Source organism: Rhipicephalus sanguineus, chromosome 6, assembly GCF_013339695.2.
Source record: "Rhipicephalus sanguineus isolate Rsan-2018 chromosome 6, BIME_Rsan_1.4, whole genome shotgun sequence".
NCBI lineage: Eukaryota > Metazoa > Arthropoda > Arachnida > Ixodida > Ixodidae > Rhipicephalus > Rhipicephalus sanguineus.
In genome coordinates, this window is record NC_051181.1 from 126,671,120 (window position 1) to 126,684,697 (window position 13,578).

Genomic DNA, 13,578 nt, shown 5'->3' on the forward strand with positions numbered 1-13,578 from the left:
ACCGTGTGCCGGACGCGCTCGGTTGCGGTTTCGTGTTGACGCAACCGCAATTCGGCCACGATGCATATTCATACGAAGCACGAGAGATGCGACTCACGTAACCGTGACGCATTATTCGGTGCGAGATAGTCGGAATGACAGGGGAGAGCGCGAGACAGCGATGAGTTACAACAGCGCTGGTACTACACGGTCCCACGCACGGGAGCGTGCAATCTATTAACGTCCTGACGTTTATGGCAAAGCCCAAGAACAATGGCTCGCTAGGAAATAGCGCTACTATGTAACGACGCGCCGATCGCATCCACGTGTGGTCCGTGATCGAAGAAACGAAGCGGAAAAACGAAACGAAAGAGTAGGTAAAGCTGTCACCGCAGCGAGTACTCACAGAATCTCGACCCACGTCGGTAAATCCCTGGGTATTTCGGTCAATCCCCGTCGACGGCACTCGAAAAAGGGGCCGAGGCAGGAACAATTGGACGGGCAGTACATCTTCTGCCCGTCCGCGGGCGCCGAGAGCGTCAGGAAAAGCACGAACTGCGTCCAAACAACGACCCATACCCAATGGGAGAAGGTCGCCATGTTGGCGGATCGGCGGCCGCCGAAGAAGCCCGGCCTCTCCGAGGGAAGACCGTCGGAGCCGCCGAACGGGTCACCGATCGCGTAGTTTCTGCAACGTCGACATGGTCGTCGCGTGGTCACTGAGCGTATCACACTGGCCGGTGTCGACGTTCACTGCCGATGTCCAGTACCGGAGGTGAAGACATCGCCGCTTTCCGATGCCGCACTCCGCGCACGACCGTTTACAAACACACGCAGTGCCGTCACTACTCGCACGCCCGCCTGCCGCGGTTGCTGGCGGACTGCTGCTGCAACTTTTTCCGTTTGTTTTTGCGCTTTCGCGCAGGCTTCGCCTTGCGGGATGCGGACGAATCTTACGCCCATACGCAAACGCACTCGCGCGGCGGCGCGCTCCGATTGGTCGAAGAAGCTCACGTGCCCTTGCGCGCTTGCGCGTCCCGCCGCCAGGCGACGCGAGTTGACGGTGCAACGCTCTCTCTCAAAGCCTTCTTGCTCTCCATCTATTCGTTTTCTCTCTCCCTCTCGCACTTCGTGCTTTGCGGGGCGGCTTTCCGCGCGCGCCGCGCCTTTTCGCGTTTCGAATAAAGAGCGCGGCTGGCTGCGCTGCGGGTGCGCGACACAAAAACTGAATACAAAACCGAGGCCGCGTCGGCGGTGGGACCCCGGTGGTACGCGCGTCTTTGTATCCACGACCCCCACAGCTGGGGTCCAAAGCTGGGGCCGGTCCCGTCGGCATCTCGCGCGCTTCAGAAAGAAGCCCACACCCCCACATCGTCCGCCTCCGTTGTCGCTCTTGTTAACGCTTCCGAAGATGCCTCGAGTCGTTTTTTCGCGCGCAGAGAGCAGAGCTGGAAACGGTTTTTCCAGCGCACGTGTCCCCACCTAATTCGGCTTTCGCTCGCGCTGCCGCTTGTGCAGACCGTGCGTAAATACGGCTTAAACACGCATTCCTTGCACTAGCACTGATGATTGGGCTAGTTGGTACTTGTTCACATTTGACAGAACATGGCGCGCACAGAAACGCGGAGACAGGAGAAGCAACAACACAGGCGCTGTCCTTCATTGTACTTCAGGAATACGAGGCAAGACGAAGACGGGACAAGCGCTCACTTTCAACTAAGCTTCTATTGCAGATCCTGAGCACATATAAACGTGCATACTTGTCTTCCTTGTCTTGTAACAAAAAACAAAAAAAAAAAACGGTCAACGTCGCAAGTATTAGAAAGAGATTGAATCATGGATAGCCATCGTTTAGTTGTCACTAGCCAAGGTTAGCGCCGGTTGAATGCGAGTGTATGCGGAAGTCAAATTAGGTCAGAAATTGTTTATAATTATACCCCGTTCAGCGACTTCGAAAATGCAACGTCTAATGTGCTAAATCATAACAGACACGTTCCGCAAGATTGCATGGAAGCCCCAGCAGGAACAAGCCCTAAGGGAGGTTCAACCCTCCCTGCCTGCCCCGAAACCGAAAAAATGTTCTGGCTACTCCCCTGAATAGCATGGACCTTCAGGAGTTAGCATCGAAGTAGCGCCCGATAGAATATGTCGAAACTGAGGATGTTTCGCAGATGAGTGTCTACAACGACTTCTTCGGGAAACATTTTGTACTTACTAAACATATCGTAGTAGCGCAAAGATCGTAAAAGAAATGAAACCGAAGAAAAAGAGGAAAGAAAAAGAGTTAGTAAACACCAACTCGCCCAAGAAGTTATCCTGAAGTATGCATTTGCATTTGTTCACCTATTTTCGTTACTAACAAAGGTCGTTTTTAAACAGGGCGCGGGTTCAATTGCGGACATTTAATTGTTAATGTGCGTAGTATATATTTGTAATAGCAGCAAAAGAGTAGTCATGATTAGAACGGAACGCACCAAACGTAACTCTTTTCTATCTATCTCACTCTCTTTGTGTTTTTCAGTCCCCAATTTCCTTCCCCACGCAGAGTAGCAAGTCAGCGAATTTACACACGCTGGCTAAATTCTCTGCCTTTCAATAAAGAGCTCTCTCTCTCTCTCTCTTGGTAAATGGCAAGCACGCCACAGTTCTGGAAACAGAGCTTGTATCCATTCCAAGTTGTAACCGACAATAGACTACTTCAAGGATGGGTTTCGATGCCGCCATGTTGGGCTGTTAACCTTACCGCTTTGTACCTTTAACTAAACAAACGGTGCTACGGTAGACGCATAGGCATGAAAACGGTTGGCTTGGCGCATTCGACGTTTCATGGCCTTATTAAACCACGCCGTGATAGAGCAAGGTGAGAAAGCATTAGCTTAACAGCCCAAGGTGGCGGCGCTCATGTGCCTTCCCTTACAAAAATTGGTTTCACCTGTCTGTCACCTATGAGTCACCAACCAGTCACCCCAGTCACCTCCCTGTAGACTTGACCTTTCTGCAGACCTAGTCTGGAGATTTTCTGCAGACGGCAAGCAGACTTTTTTGATAATGAGCACCCAGAGTGCGTGCGTGTGGATGTGTATAATATATATGTATCTATCTTATATTCTGGACCATGACACATTTGTAATAATGATTAATGATTTCACCTTCAGGCACCCACAGTCCCACATATAGACCTAGCCTGTAGATTTTCTGCAGACGGCAAGCAGACTTTTCTGATAATGAGCGCCCAGAGTGCGTGCGTGCGGATGTATATAATATATATGTATGTACCTATATATTCTGGACCATGACACATTTGATAATAATGATTAAATGGATTTCACCTTTCAGTCACACACTGATAGGGGGTGACAGAAAGTCTGTCACTTGTCTTCACGTGCTCTGCACCTGGGTTGTTCATGGTCTGTAGAATTTCTGCAGAACGGCTGCAGCTTTTCTGGAGCACCATGCGACAGCCTGTCAGCTGGTAATTGGAAGTCGCTAATTAAAATAGCGTTGCACATTTGGCGGTTGTTGATTAATAGGTCTGTGTGTTTTATGGCTACCTTACATCCAGCATAAATTTACATGCATTCTGTGAACGTGTAAAATCAAAATTTTGAAGCGTAGGAGTTTTCCCACCGGCACTGAATGGCAGGTCAAGATACCATGGCTATATATACCGGGTGGTCGGTGTTAGGTTGTGAAGCGCGAGTGTGCGGTATTTACTTTGCTGTTGTTGCGTGTATGCTGTGGTCGAGTGTTGGTGGGTTGTATGTACGGTATTCTACCCCGGGATGCTGCATGTTACTTGACTCGTGGTGCTATATAACGCAAAGGGTAGCTCTTATTTATTTTTTTCATCCGCGACAAAGCTCCGCCCACATTCTGAAGAAATGCTGCAGAAATTCTGCAGACGCTCTGCAGACATTCTGCCGGCATGCTGCATCCTGGCAGATGCACACTTTCTGCAGAAAGGGTGTTCCAATTGCCTACTGGGAGGTGACAAGGGGTGACAGAAAGTCTGTCACTTTTCTTTCCGCATTCCGAATCCGGGGTGACTCGTGGTCTGTAGAATGTCTGCAGATAGGCTGTAAGTTTTTTTGTAAGGGTTATCTGAAATCGTGTATAGACATCTCCCAAAGGAGCTTCTGCGCGCAATTTTTTTATTCAGTCAAAAATATTAGTTCAATCTTTTATGACATCTATGAGTAGCGAACGTTTAAATACAAATAGCACAATTTCTTGCAGAGATTCGCTATGCTTTAGGAGAGAGCAGCATAAAGGAGGCGGAGGAAGACTTCAAAACTTTACATCCATAGTTACTTTTTTTTTCTGTTGCCTGAAAAGATTAAATATAAGTGTAGACATGATCTGCAGTCTGACCCGAGCTCTGACGGAGGCTTTTTAGATAACTGACGCTAGCGATGCCGTTGTATGTTAGGCTCCATTGGCGGTAAATAAGTGCTCAGTGTCCAAGTCTTCTTTTTGAGAGTACGACGTAGGGTCAGCTGCGTACAACTAACTCATTTTAGAGTACGGAATACTCCGAGTCGTCTATACCATTTGTTCTAGACAGTAGACACATTAGACGTCCGTAGCGTCATACGATGGAATAAACTTGTTCTAAACACACTATTTAATGCGTACCGTTCTCCGAAAGTAGAGTGCATAGCACTCTTTTCAATGTCGTCTTCATTTTATTTAAATGCGTAAGCGTTGCACATGCCTACCAGCCAGACGCTGACAAATGCCCGTTATGTATATATATATATATATATATATATATAGAGAGAGAGAGAGAGAGAGAGAGAGAGAGGTTATTGAACTGGTATATATATGGCTGCCACTTGTGTGCACGGACATCTACTATACCCTTATTATATATCGCATTCCTAGACGTCACGCGCATGACGCATGCTTTAACGCCCAACGAGCACGCCGTTATTTATGCAACACCCGCGTCACCAAAGAAGCGCAGCGCTTACACGGACGCACACAAATATGCCCGCATTTGTACGCACATAAAAAAAAGAAAGGAAAACATAATTCCCGCGGGATATTGTCACGTGAACACCGAACGAAGAGGAAGCAGCACCCTACATGAGACGCTGTGTGGCCCGTCAGTCAGGGTAATCGTGACCACTTCGTTTGGCGCCTCACGAGTGCAGATGACAGGCCAGTAGCGAGAGCCGCAGGACCACATAAATTGACGCAATCCCTACTCGACTGTTCCGTGCAGCGTTTAATAAGAGACGCAGGCGCGGCGAGTCCAATCCAGTGTGATCTATTCACGAGGGCGACCACCAACTAGTCCAAATTACAAACTATCCCAACTACCCAACCATAGGCCCGCGCAGGGTTATTCACTAGTAGTGGGAGGGAGGGAGGAGCAAGCTTCAACATAACCCCCCCCCCCCCCCCACACACACACACACTCGCCCCCCTCGTGCGCGCACGCCTATGCAACCAACACCAACTAGTCTGGTCTACCATCCAGTGTGAACGCAGCATTTAGACCACTTGAATACAAACGAAACCGATTTCGCGACTCCGATTCGTCGCGTCGGATCGACGTCAATCGCTAGCAAAGACTTCACATCGGATATTCCGAGCAACGATAACTTTTCGTATAGGTGCAGAGACAGTCGTCGTCTTGGAGAACGCAATCAAACTTGGACTGCACCGCCTCACACTTCTTCCCTACTTCGAATAGGAGACGCATATAGGATCGTGAACGCTTGGCTTCTGCATACGCTGCATGAAATTAGTCGTCGTATGGGCTCGCTGAATGAGGCTCGATTTCTTTGCGGTACACGCAGCGGGCTGTAGTCCTTTTCCGAAACGTGAGCACAAATGGGGTCTAACGAGCCGCGATGAATGAATGGATCACATCGAAGGCGCAGGCAAAAGAAACGCAGAATAAGAGATAGATGACGTCGCAAAGAGGCACATCGCTACCACTCGCTTATGCAGTACAACGATAGATAGATAGATAGATAGATAGATAGATAGATAGATAGATAGATAGATAGATAGATAGATAGATAGATAGATAGATAGATAGATAGATAGATAGATAGATAGATAGATAGATAGATAGATAGATAGATAGATAGATAGATAGATAGATAGATAGATAGATAGATAGATAGATAGATAGATAGATTTTGTAAGCGTTCCTGGAAACCGCCGCTGCACTGAATGTAATGTCATCAACGTTCCGATCGTTCCAAGTAAGGGGAAGGGAAGAAAAAAGGAAAAGAAAATCTCAAAGCCTCGATGTCAGTCACCCCTTTGACAATGGCGACCAACAGCCTGGTACTTTGTCGTCAAAGTTCAAGCTGCGCTGGCAAGTGGCGACAAGCAGCTGAAAAGATGTATTGTATAGATCACGCGGGCGAGCACACGGTGCGAGGTTAACATAGTGTACATGTCTCGGGATTAATTTATTCACATATGTCTCATAGGTGACGATGCATGCACCGTATATAGGGCGCGTAGGCACATGTACAGCGTTGGTTCTGCTATACGTCCCCTTCATGACGAGCTGTCTCAGTGTATGGACCACGTGCGACGGTATTACGGGATAAATTCTCAGTCATTGGACAGAGTTGAAAAGACAATGCCGCTAACGTGCAGCAGTTGCTGTTGATTTAAAGTTAATAAATTACCCGCTTACTTCAGGCCTTGTTAGTACGGCATATCCTAAACGTTTAGCGCAGAAACTTATGAAGGTGCGAAAAGACGGAGGAACTTGTTTCAGCGCTCGCGTATGTCCCCCTTCGTCCATGACCCTCCGTGGCGGCTTAGCACGTAACGCGTCGCGCTGTCGAGCTCGAGGCCCGCGGGTTCGATTCCCCGGTCACAGCCAGTCGCATTTCGATGGGGCGACATGCAAATAACCCAAGTGTGCTTAGATCTACAGGTTTACGTTAAAGAGCCCCGGGAGGTAGAAACTAAGCCGCAGCGCGCGTAAAACCCCAGCAATTATTGTTATAGTGGATTTCGATTGTGGTTAGCTGCATGCCGGTTCCATTTATGCTCCACCTTTCTGCAGCATCATTTAATATTCATATTTATTTATGTGTGTATAAGTAGGGATCCACTAATGAACCGTATCAACGCGTATTGAAAAATGTCTGTATTAAAAACGCTTCTATTGAGTGTTTCTGCTAGCTGGGACGATGGTTTTGGATAGAGAGTCGGTCCCGCTTGTTACTGCGCTTTTTTTCCTCAAGGAATTTCCTGGTGACACCGCACAAAGTACGGCGAGCTACACCACCTTCGGTGTTAAAACAACAAGTTCCTGCGGAAGGATTACTGGCAAACCATGCTTCTATATAGCACACACTACTGACTGCCATTTCACGCTATAGCTGTCTGTGGCGTGCTTTCTGTACTTGACTTTTTTTTCGTTGAAGTTACACGTTGTACTCGATCATGGCTCTTCCGAGGAGAGCACGGAGGCGCAGAGAACTAGCTGATGAACATAAATATGCGTGCACAGCGGGAGAAGGCGGTACAATGACCCGTGATAATTCTCCAACAGCTGGGAAATAACTTCTCACTCTGTCATGCAGCCAGGCTGGCGACATTTGGATATCAGCAGATTTTGTTTGTCGAGACAATTCGTGAGCGTGGATCACAAGTCTATAACGACATATACGACATATGCGACATATGCGGGCCGATCGAGGGTCAGTGACGCTGCGGCTAGTCGGGGCCGTAAATAAAAACTGCTCACAGTCGGCCAGCCCGGTCAACTGTAGAGGCAACAGAGTTCTGGCTCCGCTCGCAAGACATCGCACATCGCTGAGTCACGTGCCAAAAGCATTCCCTTGTTTTGGTCTTGACGTGCTCTCACTGTCTCCGAGCGCACGTGTATTTGTGTGTTTGTGTTGCGTTTGTGTGTGTGTGCTTGTGTTTGTGTGTTTCATTCCTGTGCGCAAGCATAATTAAAGTAAAATGGTGGTAGTCCGCCTCACAAGGCAGTATAACGGGCTTAAGCCAATTTAAATGAATCAATAGGAGAAATATCCCAAAAGACTTCCAGAAAAAAAAAAAAAAACAATTTGTTGATATACGTCGGAGGGAAAAATCCAGTGAGTGCGTGTGTGTGTATGTGTATGAATATGTGCTAATCGATGTTATGTGTATGTGTGCACCAGTGCTGCCAACCAACTTTTGAAAGATACCCTACATCACGGTCAAAATTACCCTACTTTACCCTACACGACTCTCTTTATTACCCTACGTTTTACCCCGCGCCTAGAATAGCGAAGTGTAACAGTAATAAAGTCGAGACTATAATTCACTGTACGATATGCAGACGCGCGGTGGCGCTGAAGTCGGTAGCAACTTCAGCGGTTTGAAAATTAATTTCAAAGAGAGGCTAAAGACCATGAAAGGCAGCAGATGGGAGGAGAAAGCGTTCTGGTATTTTTATGGGAAGAGCGTTGACTCCCAGTTGAAAAAAATAAAAGAACCACGAGACTCAAAACGAAATGTCATAGAGACAGAAAATATACGTAGATAGAAGTGACGGAAAGAAAATCGGGTCTGAGTAACTACCGAAGGTGTCAAGACGAAATAAACAAGGATACATTTGACGATATATGAAGGGAAGACGCTTTGCTCTTTGAAGCGAGGCTGGGTTGCCTTAGAACATCGAGATTAAGTAAAGAAAAATGCGCGTGCGTGGGAAATGTATAGGCAAGGAAACCACCGAGCGTGTTTTAATTGAATGCCGAGATATACACTCGGGTGTATGTTAGGGCACTAGCCTATATACATGAAGCCTTGGGTTTTGGGGACAACACTGGAAAGGTAAACAGGTCGGCAATAGAAAGAAGTAAAAGACTACAGGATTGGTGGCCGAAAAATCGGCAGAAATAAAAAAAAAGGGGGGGGGGGCAGGCAAACGAAGGTTAATATGCGATAATGCGCAGAGAGTTGGGCTGTGAATTTATAATTTTTTTTATAGGAAGAGAACCATAATTTAGCGGGACAAGCTTAGGTCGTAATGTAGTAGTAGTAGTAGTAGTAGTAGTAGTAGTAATAGTCGTAGTAGTAGTAGTAGTAGTAGTAGTAGTAGTAGTAGTAGTAGTAGTAGTAGTAGTAGTAGTAGTAGTAGTAATAATAATAATAATAATAATAATAATAATAATAATAATAATAATAATAATAATAATAATAAAATCTTGACCCTGGTAGAGAGCAGGTCACCACCCCGTTGTATAAGGGACGATCTTTTATCCGTGCATCGACTCAGGTCATAAAAAAACCAAAAACAACTCGCATGGTCTTCTATGCATTCGCCTGAGATGACTGGAAGGCAAAAGCCATTTTCTTTTTCTCGGTCGATTGTATTCATCCCCCGCCCTTGAAAGATTTCTGCACCTAGCGTGGTTTCGCACGGCCTCTGGGATCGGAGGCATTGCAAGCTTTCCGCACATCTCCTGCCTCCCAGTACGGCCCAACTTTGACCTTAGTGACGACGTCGTGTGAATGCGTCATTATTTTATGTTACATTGTGATGTCACAGTTACGTCACGGTTACGTCGCAAAATTTAAAAGAACCTCCACGCAACAAACGAATAGGAGACGACGTAGAGGAAAAAAAACCATCCACGAGAAAAAAATGACAATGCTGGCAGAGGGATGTGTGACGTATTATCTTTCATCTCTACCCTATGCTGGTGACATGGGGACATCTATCTATCTATCTATCTATCTATCTATCTATCTATCTATCTATCTATCTATCTATCTATCTATCTATCTATCTATCTATCTATCTATCTATCTATCTATCTATCTATCTATCTATCTATCTATCTATCTATCTATCTATCTATCTATCTATCTATCTATCTATCTATCTATCTATCTATCTATCTATCTATCTATCTATCTATCTATCTATCTATCTATCTATCTATCTATCTATCTCTATCTATCTATCTATCTATCTATCTATCTATCTATTATCTATCTATCTATCTATCTATCTATCTATCTATCTATCTATCTATCTATCTATCTATCTATCTATCTATCTATCTATCTATCTATCTATCTATCTATCTATCTATCTATCTATCTATCTAAGCTCCCTTCCGCCTGCACGTCCTATGTTTCTGTGTGTTTCGCTAATAATGATGACGATGACAGCAGTTGCTTGGTGTCTATCAAAGGAACGAGTCAAGCCTCCGACGTCAAACAGTGACGTACGCGTTTTTTTTTTTTTTTTGCGAATAATGTATCACGTGACGAGCATTAACGGTAACGGCGAAATTCGTCCAATTGAGAGGGACCAAGGGCTATGCGTGCAACGCCGTAAGCATTCAGTGGTGTCTTCTGCGAAGCATCTTCTACGTGAAGGTTAAGCTAGTGGTTCGCAGAAACAGGGCCCTACGAACAAAGTTGACGAGATATCCGAACGCTGTGTGTGCGCATCCCGCGTCGTCTACAGCGAGTTTTTTTACGCCCTTCCAAGGAGTCAGTCGTCTACTTGCTCGTATACGAGCTGCGTGAAGGCGGGTCGATATGGCTGTTCAAACAATCCTCGCTAGGAATGTACGATCGTAAACGCAGTGGCCTGTATAGGAGGGTGCGGTATAGAAGTGCGGTATAGTATGGTTCCTAAAAGCTCGCAGTGCGTAGAAGTAAGAAAGGTCCACTCCTTGAGCACACATTTGCACGCGCAGGAAGCGCACACGAAGCGAGTGCGCGATCCAAGAAACTGCACTGGGGACTGTGCTACCGCAATTTTCGACTCTCAAGCCGCCTTCTGAGTGACGATGGTGTTATATATCTCTTTCACCTGAAGCTCCTGGGAGCTTAGTAAGAGGAACTTTGCGAACCTGAAAACCAACCATTCTTCTCACCTAAACCGATGCGCTGAACATTACGTAGTACCTTGCCCGCGCACAAACTGCGTGGCATTCAAAAGCTTTCTCATGGTCTTCCCTCAACGCTAAATATGTGATGAAAACATGCGTTTTGTTCCTAAAAACACATTATCAGAACTGTTGTGGATGTAACCTTTTCTATGTGTCTCTTGAAAAATACTTTACCTGCCGTTTGAAATTGCTAAATTGGCGTTTTTTGTTTCGTTTTACTGTATGCATTTCTTTTTTTTTAAATGTTGCCACAAGTGTACGTATTGAGCATTCTTGCCGTGTTGCTGCTTGTGTTTCACGGGGATGTGGAACCAGTCAAGCCGCCATTACGCAGCTTTTATCCTTCCATCATCGTTATTTATGTACGTTGCGTACTTGTGGCAATAATGCATTCAAATTCAAAATTCAAGGTCAGCTGCAGTGTTTGGTTCGTGCACTTGCAGAGTCGAGAAGATGAGGAGGCTTATAAAGCGGTTAAGACGGTGACAGGCGCTGGAAAGGAAAAGAGAAGAACAATAACCTCGGAAAATTCGTCGAGAACCAAACGGGTGATCGCAGTCAAATGGTTTGTTCAAAGAATGAAACACAATAAAATGAAACAAAAAGCAGGTCCTCGCCCTGCCGTCCTTGACTCGGGCCACGGTCATGTCAACAAGAGGAGCGGCTTTGTTCTTGTCCACACACGCGCACGTGGAGCGGGCCGTCCTACAAGTGGTATACGTATATCGACGGCCGGAGAAGAGCCCGGAATAACTGCAGGGAAGGTTCATGCCTCCGGTCTTTAAGGTGCGTGTCAGGCTATATGCCTGCGTACATATACGCCGAACCGCACCGTATAGGCGTGGCACAGTATATAGGGTCTGTTGTGTTGTGTGTACACCTTGTGAATTCAGCATAAACGTAATCACCCGTGTTGCTGTTGCCTTTACATAGGCCGAACAAAGGGTATCCAACATGTCCTGACTCGAAGGTCGCGGGATCGAATCCCGGCCGCGGCTGCCGCATTTTCGATGGAGGCGAAAATGCTTGAGTCCCGCATACTTTTAGGTTTAAGTGCACGTTAAGTAACCCCAGGTGGTGGAAAATTCCGGAGCCCTCCACTACGGCGTCCCGCATAATCATATCGTGGTTTTGGGACTTTAAACCTCGACAATTATAATAGTGTGTATATCACTTGTCTTTAAAGCATGTGAGAATATGCGCCCCTATAAAAGTTATACACCGCGTGTTCAGGGTATATATAAAAACGTATAACACTACGCAACGTGTTTTCGCTTCTGTTACGAGTTGCTTTTTTTTTTTTCTCGCCCCAGCTTTCAAGACACGTGGATCGAGGTCAGCAGAACGCCTCATAAATTTAGGTTCCCGTATATAAATATGCGAAGCTGACCTCGGGAGGCCGGTAGATATGGAAGCTTCCCTTAACTCAGTGATGGACATTTACGGCCTCCACTCTCAAGAAGCAGATGGTCAAGGTATTCGGCCCACGACCATCGAAACTCCAACGTCACGAAACAAGTGTAATACACTTCGACGCTTGCTTATTTGGAGACGCTGACATTTGCGATGAGTAGAGACTGGACTATACCGTGTGCGCGCGCGCGTGTGTTTGTGGGTGAGATAGAGAGAGTTTGTGTGTGTGCGTGCGCGTGTATGTGTGTCAGTGCGAGAGAGAGTGCGTGGAGGTGTGTGCGCGTGAGTGTGCGTGAGTGTGTGGTTTTGTGTGTGTGGTTTGTGGTCGTGGTTTGTGGTTTTGTGTGTTGCTTTATGGGGCTTAACATCCAAAAGTGACTCAGACCATTAGCGCACCCAGGATTTCTCTGAGGGGGGTGGGGGGTTGAAATTCTGACAAGATTACAGGAGTGCGATGGGGGGGGGGGAGCACATTGCATAATATGCCATCTCCTTGCTTCAGCTGGAGTAATGCGACAACGAATAAAATACCAAATAATAATAATATAATAATATCAATTATGATTATGATTATTCAGCGTTTTACAGAAAGGTCTTGAAATAACTTGACAAGGCCAAAAAACCGTTCAGTGGAGCAGTGCACGTAGAAAATAAACTTAATGGGCAAGAAACAGCGCGCAGACGGACGGGACGAAGAAAGGGATACACAGAACAAGCGCTGACCAACTGAAAGTTGGGCTACCAACTAGCCCAACTGTGATCAACACGTTGACTGCGAATAAAAAGAAGATGGCTTTCGCCTTCGAGTCGTCTGAGGTGAGTGCCTAAGAGACTCTGCGATTTTTGTGAACAGAGTGATGTCTGAACGCACGACAAGCAACCCTATACAAACGACATCGCTGTCATTTGTATGCTCTCTTTTTACACAGTAAACCACTTTACACCCTTAAGGGGGTTTTACCGTGTCTATAACTAACACCCTTACACCCTAGGAAAAGGGTGTTTTCACGTATCAAAACACCCATACCATAGGGTGTTTTCAATAGCCTAAACACCCTTATCACTGAAAAATGTGAAAAAAAAATAATCTACCAGTCAGGGGACACGCAATTACAGATGACATCAGCACAAAAGGGGCACGCACGCGGAAACCGCACACACAACAGAGCGTATTGTAAAATACCACATGGACGGAGCGCTCGTGCTACACAGCCTTACACTGACCATCTGGTATATATAGCCATAATATCTTAAGCCGCAGTTCAGTGCCGATGGAGATATTCCTGTTCCGTAT

At 46.3% G+C, this 13,578-nt stretch overlaps 1 protein-coding gene across 1 annotated transcript in view; it reads right to left on the reverse strand.

Annotated features, from left to right (window-relative positions):
- LOC119396372 (leucine-rich repeats and immunoglobulin-like domains protein 3) overlaps positions 1-865 on the reverse strand; it is a 109,411-nt gene extending 108,546 nt beyond the window's left edge. The window contains exon 1 of the mRNA XM_037663570.2: positions 386-865. Coding sequence (XP_037519498.1) covers positions 386-579 — 194 coding nt within the window. The 5' untranslated portion in view covers positions 580-865. The remainder of the gene's footprint in view (positions 1-385) is intronic.
- Between the last annotated feature and the right edge of the window lie 12,713 nt (positions 866-13,578).